The 26,344-nt window shown below is 39.7% G+C and overlaps 1 protein-coding gene across 2 annotated transcripts in view; it reads right to left on the reverse strand.

Annotated features, from left to right (window-relative positions):
- The window catches only part of RPS6KA3 (ribosomal protein S6 kinase A3), a 225,680-nt gene that overhangs the window by 39,778 nt on the left and 159,558 nt on the right, over positions 1–26,344 (reverse strand). For both annotated transcript variants that reach the window (XM_089683932.1, XM_089683931.1), the window contains 7 exons: positions 20,334–20,476; positions 17,487–17,557; positions 13,388–13,476; positions 7,930–7,994; positions 7,656–7,758; positions 7,311–7,435; positions 3,522–3,644 (listed from right to left, as the gene is read on the reverse strand). In XM_089683932.1, the coding sequence (XP_089540058.1) occupies positions 3,522–3,644; positions 7,311–7,435; positions 7,656–7,758; positions 7,930–7,994; positions 13,388–13,476; positions 17,487–17,557; positions 20,334–20,476 (719 nt within the window). The remainder of the gene's footprint in view (positions 1–3,521; positions 3,645–7,310; positions 7,436–7,655; positions 7,759–7,929; positions 7,995–13,387; positions 13,477–17,486; positions 17,558–20,333; positions 20,477–26,344) is intronic.

The following is a 26,344-nucleotide window of genomic DNA, read 5'->3' on the forward strand; positions in this document are numbered from 1 at the left end:
TGCATTACGGCACTGCATTACTTTAACGGACAATTGTGCGGTCATGCAATGCTGCACCCAAATTAAATTTATGTCCTTTTTTTCCCACAAATTGAGCTTTCGTTCGGTGGTATTTGATTGCCAGTGCGGGTTTTTATTTTTTGCACTATAAAAAAAAAAAAAGACCGGCAATTTTGATAAAACAATACTTTTGACTTTTTGCTCTTAAACATGTCCAGTAAAAAAAATTTAAAAATCAAATTTCGTCCACCAAAATGTATTCTGCTACATGTCTTTCTTAAAAAAAAAAAAAAAAAAAAAAAAAATACTAATACGTGTAAATTAACTGGTTTACGTGAAAGTTATAGTGTTTACAAATGGCAGTATATATACACACGTGATTTTTTTTTTTTTTTTTTTTACTAGTAATGGCGGCAATCAGCAACTTATAGTGGCACTGCGGCGGACATTCTGACACTGGGGGGAACTGACTTGGTGTCACTGACATCCCTAGTGACACCAATACAGTGATCAGAACTTAAAAAAAAAGCACCGACACTGTACTAATGCCACTGGGCAGGAGGAAGAGACTAACATGAGAGGCGATCAAAGGGTTAACTGTGTGCAGGGATTGTTTTACTAGGGGGCTGTGTCAGTGTGCTTGACTGTAATCACACTGCTCTGGATGGCTCAGTGTGCCTGAGCTGACAGAGAGAACTGTTAGTAAATAAAACAGTCCTCCTTCCCGTTGGAGGAAAAAATCACCGGAAATCACCGGGCACCGGTGAGTAATTACCGGTCAGGACACAGTGATTGACAGCCTCGACTGGAGGCGCGGGTAGGGCTCGTGTGGCTACTACCCAGAAATGCGAAATCACACATATATACATGATTTAGCACACCTCTGCCACCTTGTAGCAGTATATCCGCTATAGGGCGGCCAGGGAGCAGGTAAACACCGTTATTCCACTTTCACAAAAGGAAAAAAAAAAAAACATGATAATCATTAAAAAAAAAAAAAATGCTATGAGATCTCTTAGGAGCAGATACCTCAAGATGCTAGCTATCACATTTATCAGCCTGAAAAACTGTAATCCTCTATGATTTAGTATCACTTCGATAAATGACCTTATTTTCTGTGCTTCAGGCTGCCCATAGATGGGTTATTTTTTTCCTGGCTGATAGCAAAGAAACCAAATGGATTCCTGCATCCACACAAGCGAAGTGGTGGGCGAAATCATCCCCACTCTTCTACTGTATTCTGACAGCAGGGAATACATTGACGCAGCTTCCCATTAAACGAACGTTTTCCAACATTTCCAATCAATACAGGTTGATTGTTAGATAGACTTCAGTCTTGCAGGCATGGCCACAGATAAATCAAAATTCGGCTAGTTCCTGCTGAACTGGTCAAATTTTGATCCATCTTTGGCCAGCTTAAAGTGGTATTAAGCCCAAAAGCGAACCTTATATTGCAGCTTACTAATTTTTAGATGTGGTGGCTACACTGGTGTTTTTTTTTGTTTTTTGTTTTTTTTTTAACTTTCTTTCATTTTCACCTAGTGACCTAGCCAGTAGGTCTGTTTTTGTTTTTTTTGTTTTTTTACAAAACAAGCCATTCTGCTTTGTAGCTGTTACGGTGTTGAGAGAAACCATGTAATACTGACAAGAGTGCTTACAATCTACAGTTTTTATTTATGTAAAACCTTTAATCCAAAAATAAAAAAACTGTTGCTGTAACGGCTTATAAAGTGTTAACTGGAGTTTGGCTTCAGTTTGTTCATGTATCTAAACCTGCTAGACCATCTAACACTATCCTCCCCCATAATCACAATACTGTCCTCCAAATGTGTCCCTGTGCTCCTTCATCCAGAGTGGAGACACTAATACAGATGGGTATGTTACTGGCCAGATCACCAGGTGAAACAGAGGGGGAAAAAATCCTAAAAAAAGGATAACTAATGCAGTCACCACATCTAATGACTGGTAAACTGCTATATATTACATTTTTAGTTTTGGGTTTAATACAACTGCTTTAAGAGAAGCGCTGACAACTGAAATTCCACAGCTCAGTTATAGTGCAGTTCTGGCCACTAAGGAATTCTTAGTTGGTGGAAGGGAGGAGAGCATAGTGGGTCAAGATTCTTTTATCGTGGGCACTTAGGTAAGGCAGCCTGTAAAAGTGATCCAGTGGCTAATTAGGTGCTAGGATTGCTTTTACACAAAAGATCTCTGCTGACTGAACAAGAAAAACTACTGGGTTGATACCTGTAGATGTAGGCCTGATATAAGCTTCGAAAAGACTAGCCTAACTCATTAAGTGAGCCTACAAAGACAGGATCACACCAAAGACTGTCAATGGCTTGGACCCAGAAAACACTTGGTGACTTACTTTGTACAGAAAGGTCTGGAACCTAAAGGTCACACTCCAGGCTAGCCACACCACATCCATAAAATGGGTCATACCAGAGGCTGTGGCATTGCTCTGGAACAGCAGAGCACTCTGTGGCTAACAAAACACACAAAGTTCTGGAAAGTACCACAATGCAGTGATCAGTGCCTGAAGGTCATGTTCCGGCTAGCCCTGCAATCTGGGGCTGGTCCAAAGGTTGCTAGTCCAACAGCTTTGGAAGGCCTCCCAACCTAATGCTGAAGATATATCAATATGGATAGCTGCTGTGTAGAATAGCTCAAGCAGTTTGAAATCTTGACTGAAGTAATTGAAAAAAATAGCTACGGTGTACTGAGTATCCTGAATAAAGAATAAGATAAAAGCAGAACAAAAATGCCAGAAAAACTTCCTGTAGGCAGCAGCATAGAACCTGAGTTATTCAAAATTCTTGTTTTCTTCCATGGGCAATAAAGAAATAAGGGTACATACACACCTATGAGCTTTGGTGCAGTGCGTGCTTTATCATGGATATGGCTTCCAACAAGTGAACCTTCCATATGGATAAATTTGCCTGCAAAGCATGGTGTGAATGCTGCCCAAACACAGCTTTCTGCTTCTTTTATGTTTAGGGCTGTTTCTCAGCAACCTTTGTACAGTGGCAACTAAAACGTTAGATTTATGAAGTCTGAGAAATGAAGGAAACATGCTTGCATCAACAGACTTTTGTTTGCTTCAAGTGGGGTTTGCATTCTTAAACAAGTCTACCTGAATATAAAGCCATTTTGAAGCAGGTCAAATGCATCTAACAATGAATTCTAAATGATCTCAGAAGTGGCTCAAACAGATGTCAAACTCATGGCATCAACAATCCCAAAGCCTGTAGATACAGGTCCTAATAAAGCATGCCGCTGACCACGTGTCTTTTTGCCGATATTTGATGTAAACTTTATTGCAAGAAAGGATACATTTACTGAACTACCTTCCACATTAAAAGATTTTAGCATTAACTGCTTCGCTTTGATATGTAGCTGGCCTTGCACTATACAGGCATCTAGTTCTCTTTCCCTACAACACACATTACACATTCCTTGAAGAGTGATTGCATTCTTTGTAAATTAACTTTTCCCATTTTCAGCAAGAGAAACATTACCTTGACTGCATATTCCATATTTGTAGTCTTGTGGATGCACCTTTTACAAATAGAGTAAGATCCCACCCCGATGTCTTCTTTTAAGTCATAACCGTCAGTGAATTGGATACTGTTTCTGTGAAGCTGAACATAAAAATTATATTAACCTGAAATTGTAATGCTGCATTTAAAAAAAATAATGAAATATTTTAGGTAGGTAACAACAAGGGAAGAGAGAAAAACACAAGAGATTTAATTTTAATCACTTGCTGCCCCACCACAGTACATTTACTGCGGCAGTGCGACATATGCAGGCTCAGTCACATATATGTGTATATATTATTTTTATTGTTATACGGGATTTATAGAACGCCAACAGTTTACACAGCACTTTACAACATTAGGGCAGACAGTACAATTACAATAAAAATTAATACAGGAGGATTCAGAGGGCCCTGGTCGTTAATGCTTACAATTACTTTAAAAACTGAATAAAAAATGTATTTATAAATTAATTTACATACTGTCATCAGTCAGTATCCCTGATCACCGCCACACCAGTCATATGATGACACGCTGTACTGCACTGGTGACAGCATGCCAAAAAAGAAAAAGAAAAAATTATGAGTTAAAAAAATTTAATTTATTTTCCAAAAAATGTTACCAAAAAAAAAAACAAAAAACTTGCATGCCTCTTACTGAATACCTCAGACTGTCTACTTTCTAAAAAGGGGTAATTTGGGTGGTAATTGTACTGTCCTGGCATTTTAGGGCCTCAAGAATTGAGATTGGCTGTCAGTACATCAGGACTGATCAATTTCTAAATATACAATACACCATCGTTAGTAGATGCTATAACTTTCACACAAAACAACTAAAATAATCTTATAAGGAGGTTTTTTTTTATTTTAAAAAAAGACATGTAGAAGAATACACTTTGGTCTAAATTTATGAAGACATTTAATTGGATAGGTTTTATAAAAGAAAGTAGAAAATAGTTTTTCTTTCAAAACATTGTCTTTTTTGTTTATATAATAATAAAAAAAAAACACAGTAGTGATCAAATATCACCAAAAGAAAGCTCTAGTTTTGTGGAAAATTATATAAATTTCCTTTGAAATTTTAGTGTTGCTTGACCAAGCAATTGCCAAGCAGCACAGTGTCGAATAGCAAAAAATGGCCTGGTCATGAAGGAGATAAAGCCTTTCAGTGCTCAAGTGGTTGAAGACTAAATTTATTTGGACAAGTGATTGTAGAATTAATTGATCACTGGTTTGTTACATCACTTAGGAGTTTGCTGTGAGATATGCCTGACACTTCCATCTCTCCCTATAGGTCACTGTAAAGATGGAACACTGTAGATACTAGTTTATATTCAACAGGACAGGTAAAAGGAAATTCATCAGCATAACAATGACCATGGCAGGAGATTGACCTGCTAGAATCCCAAGACCATACAGAAATGGTAGTTAGGAAACATTATCTATGTAATCCTAAAATATAATGTTAAGCACTTTTAATAGGCTGATTGTTCAACAATGCAACTGCAAACAACACACGATGAGAATATTGGACGAATGATTGTTCATTTTTTGCATGTTAGTCTCATATGCAAAAGTGAAGAGGTTACTAAAGTTACGAAAATTCTTGTACTACAGAAAGAAAATTCATAAGTGATATATTGTATTTGTATTGTATTTTTGGATGAAAACTGTGAATAAAAGAAAATCATACAATCTGGTATCATACGAGAAACATTTTCGTGCTTGTCTCTTCAAATAATTTTGGACGAAAGCTGTGTACTAACAATCAGATTATCGGACAAAAGAGGTGTACTAATTATCAGATTATCGCAAGATCACTTTGAAAGCGGTATTTTTCGTACGATTTTCTGATTGTATGTACTAGGCTTAAAGCTAACAAAATTAGGTCTCATGCACATATCCTGGCATTTTTGGGTGCCCAGGAGGTACAGGTGTAGCTTCCAATCCCACTTCCAGAAGTCTGTCAAAATCTATGACAGGCTGAAATATGTGCTGGCCATATGCTGTACCGAGCAATGCTCGTGTTTAGAACTGTGTTCAAGGTTGTATGCTCAGGATACAGAATTCCTGCATTGCAGCCATACGACCCTGAAACAATACAGGCTCTGAACGCGAGTACAGATCAGTACAGTGTCCAGCAGCCACATGTTTCAGCCTGTCAAAACATTTTGCCAGGCTGTTGGCAATGGGGCTAGAAGCTACACCTGTGCCTCACAGGCACCCGAAAACACGGGGAATTGAGTTGCATGAGCCAGTCAGTGTGCATGTATCCATACTGTAATCCAAAAGAGAACTGTATCAAAGCAGCTTTTGCTGCAGGAAAAAAAACAATACAGTTATGTGAATGCAACTAGTGTACAGCTTTGCTTGAAATTGGTTGTTTTTTTAAATGGCCGTTCCATTTTCTAATGGATAAGTGGGACTATTTGATTATTTTCAACTGCAGAGATGGGAAAAAAAAATCCAAGGTGAAGGATGGAAAATGTTTTTGGTTTCTTATCTGAACAAATGAAATTCTGTGAATGTGGTTTCTGTAGGGAAAAATTGTAACCCGCATGTGCTAGGTAAAGTGATGTGAAAGTAGAACTTACCTGATCTGTCACAAACATTACTCATTTGTTTTATATATGGTAGGGTCACTGGTTTAAACATTACACTGCTTTCGGGCAGCTAGAAATTGAATGTTAAAAACCACTGGCATAGCAACCAAATAAAATTGTTCAGAGCTTTCTAAAATGTTTGAACAAAATTCTAGCTTAGCTACTCTAAGCAAATGAATTGGACTTTTTATCACCCTCTTGTTAGCTGCCTACACAACACCACTGAAACTGGGAAAGCAAGGAACTGCAGTGCAACAAAACAGCTGACAGGACAGAGCAGGAGGATAAGCCCATCAGGCTGCTTATGCTCCTTCACTGTTCAGTCATCGGCTGGGGGGCAGGTAGGTGACCAGGTGGTGTCCCTAAAGTGTCATTAAACCCATCTGCATATGCTTTAAAGCAGTAATAAACTTCACTTTGTCACCATTACCTATGAGTAAGCCTATAATAAAGCTTACCTGTAGGTAAAATGAACATCTTCTAAACATGCACAGTTTAGGAGATATACGCATGTTTTGCAGCCAGTGATGCAGCACAGTGAATATGCCTTCAATCCGGAGCTCTGTGCCACAGCTGTGACTCCCATATGTGCGGGCGTGATGTCATCGCCAATGACACCAGCAGGCGATTGAGACCCGGGGTGTTCTGGGATGGCACATCGCTGAATTGAAGGCGAGTAGTATAGTTCCGCTTTGTTTTGAGAAAGCTAAAAACTTTCTTTTGGTGGTATATAATGACCACTGTTTTGACTTTAAAAAAAAAAAAGAAAAAAAGGAAAAAAAAGGGACATTTTGTTATAACTTGCGGTTATAAAACATGGCAAATAAAAATGTTAGGACAGTATAGCTAGCCAAATCCACCCTGCCCTGGAAAACAGCCAGCCAAAAGTGATCTAATTTTTGCGACAACTTTTTCGTATCAAGAACCATACTGGTATCTAGGCAATTCAAACAGAGCTTGGTAATGGTGCAAAAGATACTGCACTTCATTATAAATGTACAGGTCATACACAGAGGGAGGAGGTGAAAGGGTTAAACAATATAGCTCATAATCAAATGTTAACATTTACCTGTAGGCATCAGCTCAATGCAATTAATCTGCATTAAGATTTCAAATCAAGGTACACACAAGTTTTACTCCTACTGCTGTTTATGCCATATGCTTACCGGAACAATGCCATGAACTCCAACTGTCTGTATGGCCTGGCTGTCGTCCTCTGAGGAAATTGCCACAAAGCTAAATCCACGGAAAAGTTGGTGTGCATTGGCACTAGCAGGGATGCCAGGCGAGTCTACACAAAAAAACAAAAAAAACCAAAAAACTTTATAGCTACACATTTAAAAAGAAATAATAATAATATAAAAGCAGAGTTGCAAAGTCCTTTTTTTAAGCCCCCACATTAAAGAAAACTGTGTGGTTAATAGGATCAGATACAGTACTTATACTAAACTCATCCGAGCTGAATAGAGAAATGATCTATAATCCACACATCCCACATCCTCTCATTTCACCTTTGGGTGTTTTTGCCGTGAACTCTGGGTCAAAATAAAATGTGTCTTCAGGACCACCTGTTGCTGGTTTGAATGGAGGCTGAATTTCTCTTCGGTACAATTTCTAGTAAAAAAAAAAAAAAAAGAAAAAAAAAAAAGAAGACAGTACTTTATGTAGTTGTATTTAACCTACATTAACTGTATATTTGTAAAACCACCAAACACTGGGCAGGATACACTGGGGTGCTTATGTATACTCAAGTAGCAGTATCAATCAGAGAATAAATCTACTTACGTTCCAGTCAATTGTTGCAAAGAACGGATGCCTCTTAATTTCTTCAACCCCATCAGGGCCTGCTCCTGTAAACATGTTAACAGCTCTCATTTTCATTTACAAGAATAAAAACATTATTTTCTTTAATGAAAAGTACACAAAACAAATTTATCTCAAATTTCTTATTGTGATTTTGGGCTGCACTGAACTGAACCAATTTCCTCACACTTTATGGTCATGCCACGTAGAGTGATTTCTGAAACATATATGATTTGCTACGTGTACTTTTTTTTAATACACATTTCAGTGAAGACTTGGTGGGAGTACCGCTTCTTAAGAGGCTAGAGGACATTACGAAGGCACAATTAACCATCCGCCGACGGCTCACAGTAAATATACTGCAAGAGGGCAGCAGGTATAGGCACAGTCACATACATGTAAATCGGCTGTGCAGGGGCGGGCAGTGTGCCATTCCTGTGACAGTTGTCTCCACAAGACACAGTAGATTACCATTAATGGTGATTGGTCACCATTACAATGTAAACAAAACAGTCATGAGTGGTTTCCATTCATGACTGCTTGCTTAGTGTTGTGAAGCTGTGATTGGCTAATAACATGGTACTTGAAAAAAAATGTTTAAAGAAAGTTTAAAAAATGGAATAAAAAGGTCTTTTTTTTTTTTTTTACATACCGTCACCAGTCAGCATCTCTGATCAACGTCACACCAGTCATATGATGACTGGGGGCATTTGTATTGTCCTGAGATTTTAGAGCCTCAAGAAATGAGACAAGGCTGTCAGTATGTCAGGACTAATCAATTTTCAAATATATATACCATAGCTTGTAGACACTTTTACACAAGCCAATTAACATACACCTATTGGGATTTGTAGCAGAATACATTTTGAGTTAAATTAAAGGTGATGTAGCGCTGCTAATGAACATCAATCAGTACTAATAAACAATACAGGTGGATACATTGTGCTCATAATGTGATATTTGGAAACTTATGAACCTATTTATTGAAAGCACTTTAGTATCTTTATTCACATTTTTCATTAATTTATATTTATGGTCTATGTTCTTGGTCATTTATTCACATTATGATTATGAGCGCAATTTATCCACCTGTATTGTTTATTAGTACTGATTAATGTTCATTAGCAGTGCTACATCACCTTTAATTAATTAATTTATTTTGTTGATATTGTGGGAACACAACTGATGTCAGCAGCAGAACCTATTTGTTTATTTATATTGTATAATAGGCGCTGAAGTTCACTTCACATTTACAGTTTGAGTAAAATGTATGATGAAATTTGATCCTATTGGATGTTTAACCACCTCCTGTCCGGCCGTTGTATATAAACGGACGGACGGTAGCAGTGCAGGGTCGGCCTCCCCTCCCCGCCCCCTGCTTGTGCGCGTTCCCTGGGAGCATGTAGCACCACGATCCGGTGCCCGTTGTCTCCTCCGGACACAGTGGAACACCGATCGTCGTACGGGACCTCTGTGCGAGGTCCCGATCATGTGATCACTGATTGGTCAATCGTTGATCACATGCAGAGTATAAGCAAGATGTCATTTCTGACATCATTGCTTACTACGTGTGAAATCTGTGAATGATCACAGAGGTCACATGGTACAAGGCTATTCACAACAGCCTTGTACCCTGTGACAAGCTGTGACCAATCACAGCTCACTCAGTAGTTCTCAATGGCTGTAAGAATGCAGCCAGAGAGAAGGAGAAATTATTGCTTATACAGCCTTTAAGGGTGTAAAAGCAATCAGTGTAAAAAAAAAAAAAAATCACCCCCCACAAGTAGTGCACTTCTAGGGTGACAGAATGTAAAAAAAAACAAAACACCAAATAATAAACTAAAATAAAAACTAATTCGGGTTATTTTTTTTTATTACTAAAAAGATAACAGAATAAATTTTGGCCAAGAGTTATGATGAAATATTATTTATTTGCAACCTTTTATAAGAAAAACACTTTTTTCAAAATTTTTGGACTTCTTCATTTACATAGCAAAAAAAAAAAAAATCCCAGTGGTGAATAAATACCACCAAAATAAAGCTTTATCTGTCTCAAAAAATACTAAACAATTCATATGGGTACAGTATTGCATGACCACGCAATTGTCATTCAAAGTGTGATAGCACTGAAAGCTGAAAATTGGCCTGGACAGGAAGGGGGTAAAAGTGTCCGGACTTGAAGTGGCTAATAAAGTAGAATTTTTTTTTTCCCCCTCTAAAATTTGTCCTTTTTCATTCATAAAGCAAAAAAAAAAAAAATCCAGTGGCGACCAAATATTACCAAAAGAAATCTTTTTGTGTGAAAACAAATTATATAAATTTAATTTGCATACAGTGTTGCATGACCTCACATTTGTCAGTTAACCACTTGCCCTCCTGAGGATTTATTCCCCTTTCTGACCAGGCCATTTTTTGCGATACGACGCTGCGTTATTTTAACTGACAATTGAGCAGTCATGCAATGCTGCACCCAAATGAAATTTACGTTCTTTTTTCCCCACAAATAGAGCTTTATTTCGGTGGTATTTGATCACCTGTGCATTTTTTATTTTTTGCACTATGAAAAAAAAATACCGGCAATTTTAAGAAAAAAAACAATATTTTTTACTTTTTGCAATTAAACATGTCCAGTAAAAAAATTTTAAAAATCAAATTTTGTCATAAATTTACGACAAAATGTATTCTGCTATGGCTTTGCTAGTAAAAAAAAAAATCCCAATACATGTAAATTAATTGATTTACATGAGTTATAGTGTTTACAAATGACGGTATATATACTGTAATGTTTTTTATTTGTTACTAGTAATGGCGGCAATCAGCAACTTATAGCAGGACTGCAGCAGGCATTCTGACACTGGGGGGAACTGACAGTGTCACTGACACCCCCAGTAACACCAATGCTAATAAAAAGCACTGACACTGTACTAAGGGCACTGGGCAGGATGGGGTTAACATGTGGGGGCAATCAAAGGGTTAACTGTGTGCTGCGCGAGTGCTTTACATTGTAAGCACACTGCGATACAAAGTAGTGTGCAGGAGCTGACAGGGGAGAGATCTGTGTTTATACACAGGTCTCTCCCCCATTGGAGATACTCAGCAATCACCAGGTGCCAGCGAGAAATTACCGGCCAGGACCCGGTGATTGACAGCCGAGGCTGAGAATGGTGGCACCACCTACCCGAAACTGCAAAATCACACACATGTGATTTTGCTTACCCGTGCCGCCCTGTAGCAGTATTTCTGCTATAGGGCGGTGTGGAAGCAGTTAAAGTGGCACAGTGCCAAGTAGCAAAAGAATGGTCTGCTCATGGAGGGTAAAACTTTCCAGAGATCAAGTGATTAAAACAGTTTATTGATTTTATTCATTTTTCCTTTGTGTTCCACAGGGGTTTTTTTTTTTTTTTTTTTTTAACATGTGACCAGCAGCAGAGGACTAGAAACTCCTCCTGGTTATGTTTACCTGCAGACCGGCTGAGAAAAAGCTGGGTCATGTGACAGCTCTATATCGATTAGATGATTGTTTTTATTAAAATAATTATTGTGCCATCATCCATATAAAGAAAGAGAAGGCTTAATATACATTAAACAGTATGTGTTTAGTATCACTTTAAGGCCTGGCTATCCTTGGATGATGACTGGTGACAATATGACAGCTTTCCAAGATGATAAACTGGTCTTCTTTGAGAAGGTATGGTCCCCTCGGATCCTATCCCATTATCCCCCTGAAATTTGATCATCAACGGTTACGTCTTTAATTTTCCTGAGAGCTGCAGGGGACAGAGTTTTGGGTAGGATTGATCTTACCCTCAAGTGCAGATTCCTTATAGCACTCTCTCTTTCCCATCTCCCCTCTTCTCTCTGCCCTCCTCTTTTGCTGATTGTCTTTCCTGTATACTACAGTTGCCTACTCCATAATGTAGGTTTCACAAATGAGTGACTCAAAAGGTATTAAGTGCTATCTTGGTATACTGTTTATTCTCTAACATGACATTGTACTAGTACTTGGGTACCCCAATGCGATGGGGCATAACCTCTCGTAACTCCAACTGTCTACTGTCACTAAACCTTCAATAAAAGACTTTTGAACATAAACAAAGAATCCAGGGGTAAAAGTCGCACCCCTTATCACAATGGAAGAGTAGACAGATAAAGCTCTTGCCACTGTTGTCCAAGAGAGATTACAACCTGGTGAGCAGCTCAACTGGCCTTCAACCAGCCAATGTAGACTTGTTAAACTAAAATGACTCTTAGGGGTTTATTTACTAATACTGGAAAGTGCAAAATCATGCTCATTTCTGCACAGAAACCAATCAATTTTCAGGTTTTAAGCTTAATTGAACAAGGGGATTAGAAGCCAATTGGTTTCTATGCAGAAGTTAGCCTGATTTGCAGTTTTAGTAAACAGGAACAATTGAGTACTGTCCGTGATACTTTTTTTATTTGCACTAACATACAATTTTGAGGACAAACTTTCGGGGAATGTCCCCTTCTTCAGGTCTAAGCAGTACTGAAACAAAGATTTAGCAGAATGTTGGAAGAGATGTATGGGATGGGAAAAAAAAAACCCAAAACAGAGATAAGATACAGCAAAAGCAAAGTCTGGGGGGGCAGTCATGCTTGAGCTGATAGTCATAAAACTGTTGGATAATGATTGAGGAATCCCATGTCCAAATTCAGGCCATTATCTCTTGTGTCAAATAGAATTATCATTCTTAGTTCAAAAGTTTTTCTTTCCTGAATGGATTTGAAATTTTTTTTAAGAACTAGAACATTGAGGTCTTCCATAATGTGGTCCGTTTGTGCGAAATGGTGTCCCACAGGTGTGCAAAGGTCATCTTCTTTATGTTCCTTGATGTGTGCAAATTCATCCTTGTTTTCAACTTCTTCCTGTTTCGCCAACATAAGATCCTTTGCTACATTTTCTGCACTGGATAAGGTACACAACATTACTAGAGGTGCAGCTGTATGATGCGGAGATATTGAAGATCCCTTTTGAGTGTCTGACACTTTTTGATGGATTGATTTGGTTGCACAGTTTGCAGCGTTTCTTATTGCAGGGTTTGCTTCCATTATTTGTGACATCATAATCAGAAGGAAGTTTCCTACTGATTAGTTTATTTCTGAGGTTGGGGGGTTGTCTAAAAGCTAGTATTGGTGGTTGCTGGAATATTTCTTTCAGTGTTTGCTTTTGCTGTATCTTCTCTCTGTTTTTTTTTCCCATCCCCTACATCTCTTCCAACATTCTGCTAAATCTTTGTTTCAGTACTGCTTAGACCTTGAAGAAGGGAACATTCCCCGAAAGCTTGTCCTCAAAATTGTATGTTAGTGCAAATAAAAAAAGTATCACGGACAGTACTCAATTGTTCCTGTCGCAAATACACTACGGCTACAATCACCTCAGCTTTAGTAAATAAACCACTTAGTGACTGCTGTACCTTACCTAATCTGTTGGTTGGGTTTCTCTTGAATAACATACGCAGTAGGGATTGAGCTTCTGGCGTAAGAAACTGTGGCATGCCAAGCTTGGCCCTAAAATTTACAGAGCAAAAAAAAAAAAAAAAAAGAACAAACACATTTAGCAGAATAATTTGATTCAATTCAAATAATTACATTTATTGGTGCAGCACCCTTACTGGTAACCCAATAACCGAAAAGGGGGAATGCGGTTTTCCGAACAGCAGCCTTTTTGAGATAAAAAAAAATAACTAAGTTCTTCCATCAAGGGAAGGACTCTCTTTTTATATCATGTAAACAAAGTGGCTTACTCTCACTAATCAATTCAAACTATCAAAATCTATCTGAAGCTGAATGGTAGTTGTGCGGAACTTATCTTTACTGAAATTCTGATATGTTCGTCCTTATGCAAGTCAAAGACAGGAAGGAGTCAACAGTGGTGCCATTTATGAAGAACTGTGGACAGTTTAGAGATAAATACACTGTAGCATTATTTTTTGTGATGGAAACTGGCATATACAAGATGAGCCAGTATACAATTTTTACAATCATTACATATAAAGGAGCACCTTCAAGGCTCACTCTGATCTATGCAGTGTGATAAAACAGATTACCTAACTCGCGCTCTGCAGTATCAGCCAATACACTAAATACAGTAGCAGGCAACACAATGGCACAGTTGAAGTGTGCTGAATCAGAAAAATGGTGCTGCCCATTTTTGGTTGTGTTGTCAAAATGAGGCTACTCTAATGCAAATCACATTATTTTTATTGATACAATGGAAGTGTGAATGGGCCATTAAAATGGAACTGCAGCTTTTTTTTTTCCTCTCTTTTGACAAAAGTATGGAAGGACTAAACCTGTCAGACTGTCATTTCTGGACCAGAAGACAGGTGGTCACAACAGGAAGCGAGAGAAAACACTCCAAAGGGGACACAGAAGCAGGAGAAACTTTTATTAGAAGGTAGGAAAGTGTCAAGTTTTGACTGTGATCACATTAGGACGATTTCCATACTTTTTTTGCCCTATTAACAGGGTGCCAACTGGACAGAAAATCTGTGCAAAATTCCTACCAGGGACACAATGTTTTAATCCCTAAAGCAGTATTAAACCCAAAAGCAAACATTTATTATATTGCAGCTCATCAATTACTAGATGTGATGGCTGTATTTGTTTCCCTTTTTCTTTTTTTATACCTTCTTTTATTCTTGTCTGGTAATCCAGTCATTCTATTGTTTTTCAACAAAAAAGCTCTCTTGCAGTTACAGGCATGAGACAGATCATTTAACACTAGCAAGGGTTCTTAAATTGATCATCTTTTATTAATTTAAAACCTTTATCCCAAAAGGAAAAAAAACAGTTTGCGGTTACAGCTTATAAAGTATTAGCTGGAGTTCAGCTTCAATTTGTTAGTGTATCTAAAACTGCTAGTACTTCCAACACTCCCGTCCCCCAGACTTACAATGCTGATGTCCAAATCTGCCACCTGGGCTCCTTCACCCAGAATGGTGTCTGCATAATACAGGAGTTGTATTACTGGCAAGATTACCAGGGGTAAACAGAGAAGGAAAAAGAAAACTAACATAGCCACCACATCTAATGATTCGTAAGCTGCAATATATAACATTTTTGGTTTTGGGTGTAATACTGCTTTAACAAAAAAAAAAAAAAAAGGTCAGACAGATTTGCCAATCAATTCAGTGATGTCATCAGCAATTAAACAGATGGGCTGCATTACTGAGTAGGTAAAAACCAGAAACTCCTAATTTAAAGTGTTACTAAACCCAGGGCCCTGCATTCACTACATCTGGTCTCCCACAGTACACAGAACATGGAAATGCAATTGTTTTAGCACATATAAACTGCTAAATAACTTCTCATTAGCAGTTACAGCAGTCTTGTGACTTCTATCAGTGACCAGCAGAGCACTGGTTAAAGCTTGTAGGAGGAGTTTTCATTCTCCTCTCACTGTCCTATGAGACTGCAGGACTCATGACTTTATGTCTGGACAGTGCTGGTTGGCCCTGTGCTGGTCACATGCATTCTCCCAAGTAAAAAAAAACAAAACTATCTAGCAATGCACACCAAACTGAACATGTGCAGCTTGCTCCCAAGGTTCTATGAGGAGATGAGATGACAGTGGAAGAAGGGGAGGATCAGAGAAGACAGGATTAAACATCCTTTTCACAATGCAGAGGATTACCCCTTAAGGCCCACAATGACTAACAAGTATGCTTTACCATATACAGTCAAGTCCATAAATATTGGGACATCGACACAATTCTAACATTTTTGGCTCTATACACCACCACAATGTATTTGAAATGAAATGAACAAGATGTGCTTTAACTGCAGACTGTCAGCTTTAATATGAGGGTATTTACATCAAAATCAGGTGAACGGTGTAGGAATTACAACAGTTTGCATATGTGCCTCCCACTTGTTAAGGGACCAAAAGTAATGGGACAATTGGCTTCTCAGCTGTTCCATGGCCAGGTGTGTGTTATTCCCTCATTATCCCAATTACAATGAGCAGATAAAAGGTCCAGATTTCATTTCAAGTGTGCTATTTGCATTTGGAATCTGTTGCTGTCAACTCTCAAGATGAGATCCAAAGAGCTGTCACTATCAGTGAAGCAAGCCATCATTAGGCTGAAAAAAAACAAAACAAACCCATCAGAGAGATAGCAAAAACATTAGGCGTGGCCAAAACAACTGTTAGGAACATTCTTAAAAAGAAAGAACGCACCGGTGAGCTCAGCAACACCAAAAGACCCGGAAGACCACGGAAAACAACTGTGGTGGATGACCAAAGAATTCTTTTTCTGGTGAAGCAAACACCCTTCACAACAGTTGGCCAGATCAAGAACACTCTCCAGGAGGTAGGTGTATGTGTGTCAACGTCAACAATCAAGAGAAGACTTCACCAGAGTGAATACAGAGGGTTCACCACAAGATGGAAACCATTGGTGAGCCTCAAAAACACAAAGGCCAGATTAGAGTTTGCCAAACGACATCTAAAAAAGCCTTCACAGTTCTGGAACAACATCCTATGGACAGATGAGACCAAGATCAACTTGTACCAAAGTGATGGGAAGAGAAGAGTATGGAGAAGGAAAGGAACTGCTCATGATCCTAAGCATACCACCTCATCAGTGAAGCATGGTGGTGGTAGTGTCATGGCGTGGGCATGTATGGCTGCCAATGGAACTGGTTCTCTTGTATTTATTGATGATGTGACTGCTGACAAAAGCAGCAGGATGAATTCTGAAGTGTTTCAGGCAATATTATCTGCTCATATTCAGCCAAATGCTTCAGAACTCATTGGACGCCGCTTCACAGTGCAGATGGACAATGACCCAAAGCATACTGCAAAAGCAACCAAAGAGTTTTTTAAGGGAAAGAAGTGGAATGTTATGCAATGGTCAAGTCAATCACCTGACCTGAATCCGATTGAGCATGCATTTCACTTGCTGAAGACAAAACTGAAGGGAAAATGCCCCAAGAACAAGCAGGAAATGAAGACAGTTGCAGTAGAGGCCTGGCAGAGCATCACCAGGGATGAAACCCAGCGTCTGGTGATGTCTATGCGTTCCAGACTTCAGGCTGTAATTGACTGCAAAGGGTTTGCAACCAAGTATTAAAAAGTGAAAGTTTAATTTATGATTATTATTCTGTCCCATTACTTTTGGTCCCTTAGCAAGTGGGTGGCACATATGCAAACTGGTGTAATTCCTACACCGTTCACCTGATTTGGATGTAAATACCCTCAAATTACAGCTGACAGTCTGCAGTTAAAGCACATCTTGTTCATTTCATTTCAAATCCATTGTTGTGGTGTATAGAGCCAAAAATGTTAGAATTGTGTCGATGTCCCAATATTTATGGACCTGACTGTATACAGGCTGATTTTACTGTTATGGGTTTAGTAACATTTTAAGAAGGAATACCTAATATTCTTGTGCTAATGTAATGCCACCCATCCTCATTTTCCTAAAATGTTATTAAAGTGTCTAAGTGAAACGTCAGGGCCCACTTGACTAAAGATTCAAAACTTTAAGTGCTTACAAGTAGCTTTTACTCACTTCAAAATCATGGTCATGGTTTCCTTTCTGTCCTTTCCTTGAAAAGGTAAGGTGCCAGTAAGCATTTCAAACTGAGGGTAGAAAATACAGTGTGAGAGGCATGCGCTGACAGAAAAGATCAATAAATACACAATACGTTAGCTAAAAAAGGCATTCCCCTAACAGTCTACGAATGTATCCCTATGTGCAATACTGGTCATTACTGATGAGACCAAATACATATCCAACGTGTCAAAGAAACGCTGCTAGAAACAACACACCTAGTCACGGTTTTGTAATAATTGTCAGTTATGCAAACTTTTACATGAATATAATCAACTGCACACCACTGCAACCTTTCTGTTGCTACAGAAGGTCCTAACATTACATGTAAAAAGTTCCATTCACGTAAAACGTCAAGTTATTTTAAACAGTTTAAACTAAATACCCGGCTTAAAGCTGAACTCCGCTCTTACCTCATGACTTCCAAAATTGTACTGGCTCATCTCCTGTAATGAAATGTCTTATTCTGATTTCATTGCACACTGTGAGCCTCTCAGTACAGTAGAATCTGCAGCATTTCAGAAAAGAGCCTGCCTCATTTCTACCTAGGGGAAATCTGGGATGTTTAAGTCCAGAGGGTCTCCAAACTTTCTAAACAAAGGGCAAGCAAACTGTTTTTCAAATGTTCAGGGGGGCAAGGCTGTGGCTAGTGGGAGCAGAAAATGTCCCATCATAAGTGGAAGTAAACCTCACCTTGGTGGTCAATGGAAGTGAAAATTAAAAGAAAAAAAAACGGGAAGAATAGTTCCAAAGGCGCATAAAGGTAAGTATTTGGCCCGTGAGCTGCTGTTTGGAGACCACTGTACTAGTCAGTCCTTCCCAATATTGCTGTCCCTGGCCCACCTGTTCCATGTAATGGATTTCAGTTCTTTCTATCTTGGAGGTTCTGCAAGAGGAACCAAGTATTTCTTCTAAGCTGACTGTGGAACTCTTATCTGTGCAAGTACACATATGCCACTGAGGTACACTAGCAACAGGCTAACGCAGTGGGATGTTCATACTGCAATCATTTTCCAAGCACTGCTCGATGAATTCAAAGGAAAAGGACAATGTTGAACTATAATGTGAAATGTAATCTGAGAACGTTAAAGAGGAGCTGAACACTGGAAGCAGTTTCCTCTCCTGACAAAAAAAAAAAGGTCAGGCACAGGTTAAAGGATAATTCACTAGAATTGCCTATGGTATAAAAATAGTAGACCTTTTCCCTATTGCCAACTTACTATGCCTTGTTCTTAACTGTGCCTCTGTATGGAGGCTTCCATCTTGGTAGAGGCAGGGCTTTGCATCATCATTTCAGAGACTCCAGCAAGAAGAACAATGAGCAGCACCACAATGATCTCACCAAATCTCCTGAGACTAGCAGTCAGAAGCAGCATTGCCTCAGATCTCAATGCACAAATACAGCTATGAGGCAGTAGACACAAGGAGTGATTAAGCACTCACACATACCAGGACGTGTTCTGTTTTTTCAGGATAAATTCAAGACAAAAAAGTAGCTCTTTGTCAAGGAATTGCTAGATCACATTTTCTTTTCTTTTAATAAATGTTCCCTTTAACACAGCAAATCTTCATTTGTTGAGTTCAGTTCTACTTTTAGGGCTGGTTCGCACCACAGTTCACATGCAGTCCTGTGCGATGAGATTTCACCCCCACCGATTTTGAATGGACTGAAATTTTACAGCACCAAAAGTAGTGCATGTACTACTTTTGGAAATGCACTGCAACAGGATCTAATGGTACTTCTGTACCATATGATTCTGTGTGGGCAAACGCACTAAGTTTGGGGTGTCATTAACTTATCATTGACACCCACTGCAGACCGCAACTACAGTTTGTTTTGAACATGGTGTGGGAAACTCACACAAAAGGTGGGTTTCCCACACCGCATTCTGGTGTGAACTGGCCCCAAAGTGGAACTTCACTCTCAAGCACTATTTTTAATCCTTATGCTGCTAGCATTAGTAAATAGATAGGAAGGTATATTATATTTGTTTTAAACTGTTTCTTTACATTTCTTCAGTTACTTCCTGGTTTCCAGGCCTAGGCAAAAATCCCAGGAGTCTTCAAGAGGGGTTTTCTCAGCTATGTACACCCTCCTGCCTGCATGCTAAGGTAAGGGTAGATGGATTCTAGGAAGCAAATGATACATTAATCATCTCCCCCTTCTCAAGATGGCCACAGCCAGAAAGGCAAGGAATGTTTTTCAAAGTGATTTCTCAGCAAATTAAAGCATGGAGATATGGATGGATAAAGTTTGTGTTGAATATTAAAAATGAACTAAATAGCATTTTCGGTTTGTGGTGCTCAGATTAAGTGCAATAACACATACGAAAACCTATGCTAATTACCAATCCCACTATGTATGTATATATATTTTCAAAGTTGATAAAGACTCTAAAGATTATATTTTTTGTAACAAATCGTGCCATAAATTGAAATAAAATAGCAGTAACTATTGGTTACAGGCCAAATTATGGCAAAACAAAAATGTATTAAAGGCAGATGGTTGAAACCTGCACACATACTGAGAGATTTTAGGTAATTTTCATCCCCTACTGTTAAAGCCATCTGGAAGTGACTTGTGCTTGAAAGGGTACATCTGCTGAGGAAAATCCACATTTTTGGTACACTGTCTAACCCAAACAATTCTAAACTAGGTCTTGATATTAGAATAAGGTAAAGACATAGTATACAGTATATTCACATGGATCTAGAGAGTATGCTTAAAAATACAATGAAATGAGTCAGGATACAGTGAAAAACAAACAAAGCAGGTAGAGAGTTACAACAATAAATATGACCTACCATGAGGACACCAAAGGACCACCAGTCAGCACTCTGTGTGTGGCCCCTTCTGTTTACAACCTCTGGAGCCATGTACTCCACTGTCCCGCAAAAGGAGTATGCTTTTTTCTCATGATCAATTGACTCCTTGCTGAGCCCAAAATCTACAAAAGGAACAAACATGAAAATCTGGTAAAGGTAAATTGCTTAGTATAGCTACCTACTGAAGGGGTAAGATAGCTTGCTTTGTAAGAAAAAGGTAGTGGTAATCTCCACTACAAAATTTGCAAGAAACTTCCAGTATGTCAAATAAAATAAGTGAAAGCTACAATGTAAGGTTATATACATAGCAGACTTCCCAGAAATCCAGAAGCAAAAAACTACCCAATGTCATCAGGCATCTTACCAAGCAGTGAATAAAGAGCAGAACAATGATTTTCCATATGTCCTGCTTTTAACACAACACTGTGGTGGGGAGACCTGGGGTATGCATGTCTGCATTTTCGTGCATAGCATCACATTTCAAAGCGCTGAGGTGAAAAGAGTTGAATAATGTGTAATTTTGTGATACTTTAGTATAATAATAAAAAAACAAACAAAAACAAAACAGTATTGATTACTCGATTTTCCTTTTGCTTGATTCCCCCATCAACACAAAGAGTGTTGATGGGGAAATCCCTCCCACAGCGCTATTGCGTTTTGCCAGTGGGGGTAAGGGGCCTGGGGCACCTTCCCAGCAGGCAGAACACAATGGTTACTACAACCACTGACAGTAATCGAAATAAAAAAAATCCGACAGGCTGGTTGTACCAAAGTCAATTAATGAATTGACTTGAATACAATTAGCCTGCTCTTACATGGATCGAATCTCAGCTGGTCCCTGCTGGACCGGCCGAATTTCCATCCATGTATGGCTGGCTTTAAAGTGCACAAGCTGGTGTGAAAGAGCCCTTAAATGAATTTGCTTTGTATTCTATCCTATATTGCACTATAGCTTTCTCAGCTTATTTGCCTCCTGCTTGTGGGAGAGACTTAAAGCTGAGGGAAGTAACAAAGGGAAGATGTAACCTGGACTAGAAGTAGTTACATAAAACTAAGCAATTTTATACAGAACTGAGTGTCCTGACATACACTGAGGAAGGCAGAGAAAGCCAATGACCCCAGAGCTCAGCAGCTGGGAAAGATCAATGCAGAGGACAGTTTCCAGGGACATGCACACCACCTAGAACACACAAATCTGCAACCATTGGGAAGACAATTTTACATGTTTTCCTAGCATTCTGAAATTAAAGCATGTATACAAAATGAGCTTATAGTTCTGCTTTAACCAGTTAAACTCAGCCCTTTTGCAGTTTTACTGCTACAGGGCGGACTCCCTGTGCAAAATCACGTATATATACCCGAGATCTGAGCTCCCGCCATGTTCACAGGCAGGGTTCAAGCAATCGCCTGCCGGTGCTGTGATTCGGTACAGCACCGATCACTCAGCAGGTTCAGGCCAATGATGTTTGCCCTGGATCGGCTAAATCAGATCTCAGCCTGTGCTTACATTACACAGGCACAGGAAATTATGCAATCTTCTCTCCCTGGAGCACATTCTGTTCCAGAAAGAGAAGAAAGCAGATCCGTGTGAGTCAAAGCAACACACACACACTAAAAGCACTGATAGGTCACATTTAACCCTCTTATCACCACCCCCCCATTAACCCCTTCACTGCCCTGTCACCAGTGTCACTAGTACAGTGTACAAATTTTTTTTACTAATCATTGTACTAGTGTCACCGGCGACTTGTCAGCTTTAGCATCAGCGTCCCTCACAGATAGTGTCGGATTGCCCGCCACTACAGCAGTCATCATTTAACCCTTTGATTGCCAGAAACATGCTCACATACACAATAAACCTCCATTCCTAGTATAGTGTCTGAACGGATCAATATCTTTGATTAGATCAGCACTATACCAGCGTTCACAATTATATAGTGTCCCCAAAAATGCAGCTTTAGAAGGATCAGCCCTGACACCTGCCAGCGCCTAGGTTTGGTCTATATAATTAACCCCCACCTTCTCCACCAGCAAGTGCAGTGTCAGCAGATCACTGTCACTTGATACATTGCACACAAAACTGCAGGGTTAGCAAGATCAGGCCTGATCTCTGCTAGCACTACCAGGTAATTTTTTTTGTAGCTCTTCAAGCAGTCCCTGACAGCTAGGTGCTCTTTTTCCCATGAGTCGCTCTAGGTACCTATAAATTTAATGGCTAAAATGTCCAACGAAAGGTACACTAGTGAATAGGCCTACAGGATTCTGAGCATGTCAAATGAGAGCTAAGGGAAAGCCTCACAGAGAATCAGGCTCAGAATACGGACCTGTTGAGAGAAGTGGCACCCTTACAGATAGCTCAGACGATGGATTAGAGATCCCTGCTAAGGTAAGGCGTACCCAACCCCACTCCCAGGTTGCTGAGGTGTTACAATTGCATGATAATTCTCATATGCAGCAGAATGCCAGTACTAGTGCCAATCTACTTTTTTGGTGAACTGGCGAGCACCAGCGGCCTAGTACATCCTGGTCTTATACATACCAGCACTGCAGTATCAGTTGGTGACGTGGCGAGTCCCATAAGTGCAGTACGGTGGCTAGCACAAGTAGTGTCCCGCAGTCACCAAGAAGTCAAACACCAGCCCATAGAGCCCATAGCGTGCTTCAAGATGTGCTTGCAAATCCTGACTGGCAGCCCACAAATTTTGCAGCACCTGTTCTTCCCCCAATCACTGCCTAACCCCGAATTCCTGTGGAAACAGCAAATTTGACTACTCCCCTTGATTTTTTTGGAGCGGTTTTTCATGGAAGATCTGTATTGATTGATTGTGGATCAAAGCAATTTACACGCATTAAAAATTTATCCCCGCCAACCCAAATTCAAACCTTGCCAGACCACTTGCATGGAAACCTGTTAGTTTCAGAATTTAAAGTTTTTTTTGTCCTAACCCTCAACATGAGCATTACTAAAAAAAATTAATTGCGGTTGTATTGGTCCACAGACCCGATTCATCATATGTCAGTGTTCTCTGCTGCCATGGCCAGGCATAGATATGAGACTATAAGGCAATTTATGCATTTCAATGACAATACACTCTGTCATCCTCGAGGTGACCATCTATATGACTGGCTCCACAAAATTCGTAAATCACCTTAACCAGAAATTTGCAGATGTCTATACTCCCAAGGAAAACATCTGCGTTGAGTCCCCTCATTAATTTTTCTGGCCACCTTGCAGTCGATTATACAACAGCAAGCATGCCAGAAATGGGGTCAAGATGTATAAGACCTGCAAGAGGGCAACAGGCTATACATATAATTTTCGGATTTACGAGGGAAAAGATAGTCACGTGGAGCCCCCTGGATGCCCAGACTACATGAGGAGTGGTGGCAAGATAGTTTTGGGACTGTGTCTCACCATTTTTCCATATGGAGTACCACTTATACATGGACAATTTTTATACAAGCATGCCACTATTTAGACATTTGTACAATCTTGGAACTGGAGCATGTGGCACAACGCAATCTAATCCCCAGGGCTTCCCCCATCAGCTTTTAATTACCTGTCTTAGAAAGTCGGAGAAAGCATGCTTGAAAAACAATGAATTGCTCACAGTGAAGTAGGAGGACAAACGGGATATTTTCATCCTGCCTTCCATTCACGCAGACACGACCATCCAAACTTCCACGGAAGCTGGTGGGTCGACCACTATAATCTTCAACGGTCAATGGACTTTAACGACCAAAAGCCGTACTTAGTTTTCCCCTAAATCCACATGCTGTTACAAAAAAAAGTGTCTGTATATTTATTCCAATTGGCTCTGTACAACGCTTTTGTGATTTACAAAGCAACTGAAAGAAGCGGATCCTTCCTAAAATTCCAAGAAGAGATCATCACGGCCCTTTTGTATCCAGAAGGAGCTGTGGCTCAAACCCCCAAACCAGATGCAGTTAGCTGCTTGCATGAGAGGCATTTTCCTGATGCCATTCCTGGTAACCCAACGCAAAAGTCACCCTAAAAAAGACGTGTCTGTAGCAGACACGGAATTAGGTGTGACACCCGCTTCTTTTTGTCCCTCCTGTCCTGGCCAACCTGGTCTCTACCTCAAGGACTGCTTCCGTCACTACCACACACTAGTGGAGTATTCGTATAGGGTACAGGACAGCACAGTCTAGGGCACATATATACACAGGGTCTCGAAAGATGTTAGTCAAGAAACTTGCTATCACATTTTGAGACACCTTAATATTTGGATGTTTAAAAAAAAAAAAAAAAAAAATAGTCGTTTTATTAAGTTACTGTTGTTAACCATTGTCGTTTTCTTTGCAGGAATGCCATTCAGCCGCAGCACTGATCTGTTTATTCTGACAGCAACAGGGTCTTGCTCTCAGAATATACGTTAGTGTGTGCAGCACTGTTGGATGAGATTTTTCATCTGCAGCTAAAAAAAAAAAAAAAAAGCATATGCGCCAAATGGGGGCCTGGGTTGGTCAGTGGGTGGATCGCTCCTATGCTTCAGCATATATATTTTAAAATATTTTTTGGCACAGATTTCAATAAAAAAAGGTTGGTTTTACTGAGTTACCATTTTATTATTAACCATTGCTGTTCTCTTTGCAGGAATGCCATTCAGCCGCAGCACTGATCTGTTTATTCTGACAGCAACAGGGGGTCTTGCTCTCAGAATATACGTTCGTGTGTGCAGCGCTGTTGGATGAGATTTTTCATCCGCAGTTTAAAAAAAAGAGCATATGCGCCTAAGCATGGGGGCCTGGGGTGGATCGCCCCTATGCGTCGGCATATATTTTTTAATTTATTTTTTTTTGGCAGAGATTTCTTCATCCACATTGATTGATGTAAATAGAGGAATCTGAACGAAAAAAAAAATATTTCAATAATGCCCACCATTAGAAATGGGTGGATGCAGGGCTATATATTTTAATGATGGGCATACCACACACTTTTTTGGTCAAGATTTCTTCTAATTCATTCAGCCCACAGGCTGCATAAAAAATAAAACAAAAAAAAGGGACCAGCAACATACTGGTACATCACTGGATGGCAGGTTTCATCCTGGTATCGTTTTATTCATCCGGCGATTGGCTTTCCTGTAAAAGCAATCCTAGTGGCCGTTTAGCCGCGCTGTCCCACCGGGGGAACCTAAGAATGCAGTCGGCGTTTCTGCCAGCTGACCATAGAGCTGATTGGAGACCGGAATGGAGCCAATCATTTCTATAGTCTAAGAAACCGGAAGCTACGAGCATCATTTCAGTTTCGCCGGATATAAACAGAGCCATTTTTAAATTGGGAAAGCATCTGATCAGACCGATCTTGGTTGATTTAAAGCGGAGCTCCACCCAATAGGGGAAGTTCCACTTTAAGGCTTTGTTCCCAGCTCCCGGTTAGGTATAGCACCTTTGGAGAGCGGGTACCCGAATTTGACAGGTACCCGCTCTCACTACCGGTGTGATCGCTGAAGGCGATCGGAAGCATAAGTTGTCATCCCCCGCTCCCTCCCCACAGTCTTCTGGGATACGTGACAGGACCCAGAAGACTACAGGACCATTTACAAAGAGCAGCGCTACTCGCGTATGCGCAGTGGGCACCCAGCTGTGAAGCCACAAGCTGAAGATGCTATTGCCAGGGAGAGAAGACACCGCTATATTAAAAGTCAGCATCTACAGGTTTTTTGTAGTTGCTGGCTTTATTTTTTATTCAACTGGAACTCCGCTTTAAGGGCAGAGGAGATATCTAGAGTCTAAGAGACCCCAGATTTCTCAGAAAAGAATACATGTCACTGCCTAATGCTATCACAGAGGATATTTACATTCTCCATGATAATAAAAGTGAAAAAAAAATAAATAAAAAAATAATGAAAGAACAGTGTAAAAATACTTAAAAATAAATCCAAATTAAAAAGCACCCTCATCCCCAAACATGTGCGCATAACGGCGTACGCAAGCGTAGGCCCCGTGTTGGAATTCAAATAGCA

Source organism: Staurois parvus, unplaced genomic scaffold (genome assembly GCF_062004578.1).
Source record: "Staurois parvus isolate SC_StPar_1 unplaced genomic scaffold, SC_StPar_1.0 ptg000327l, whole genome shotgun sequence".
In the NCBI taxonomy this organism is placed as follows: Eukaryota; Metazoa; Chordata; class Amphibia; order Anura; family Ranidae; genus Staurois; species Staurois parvus.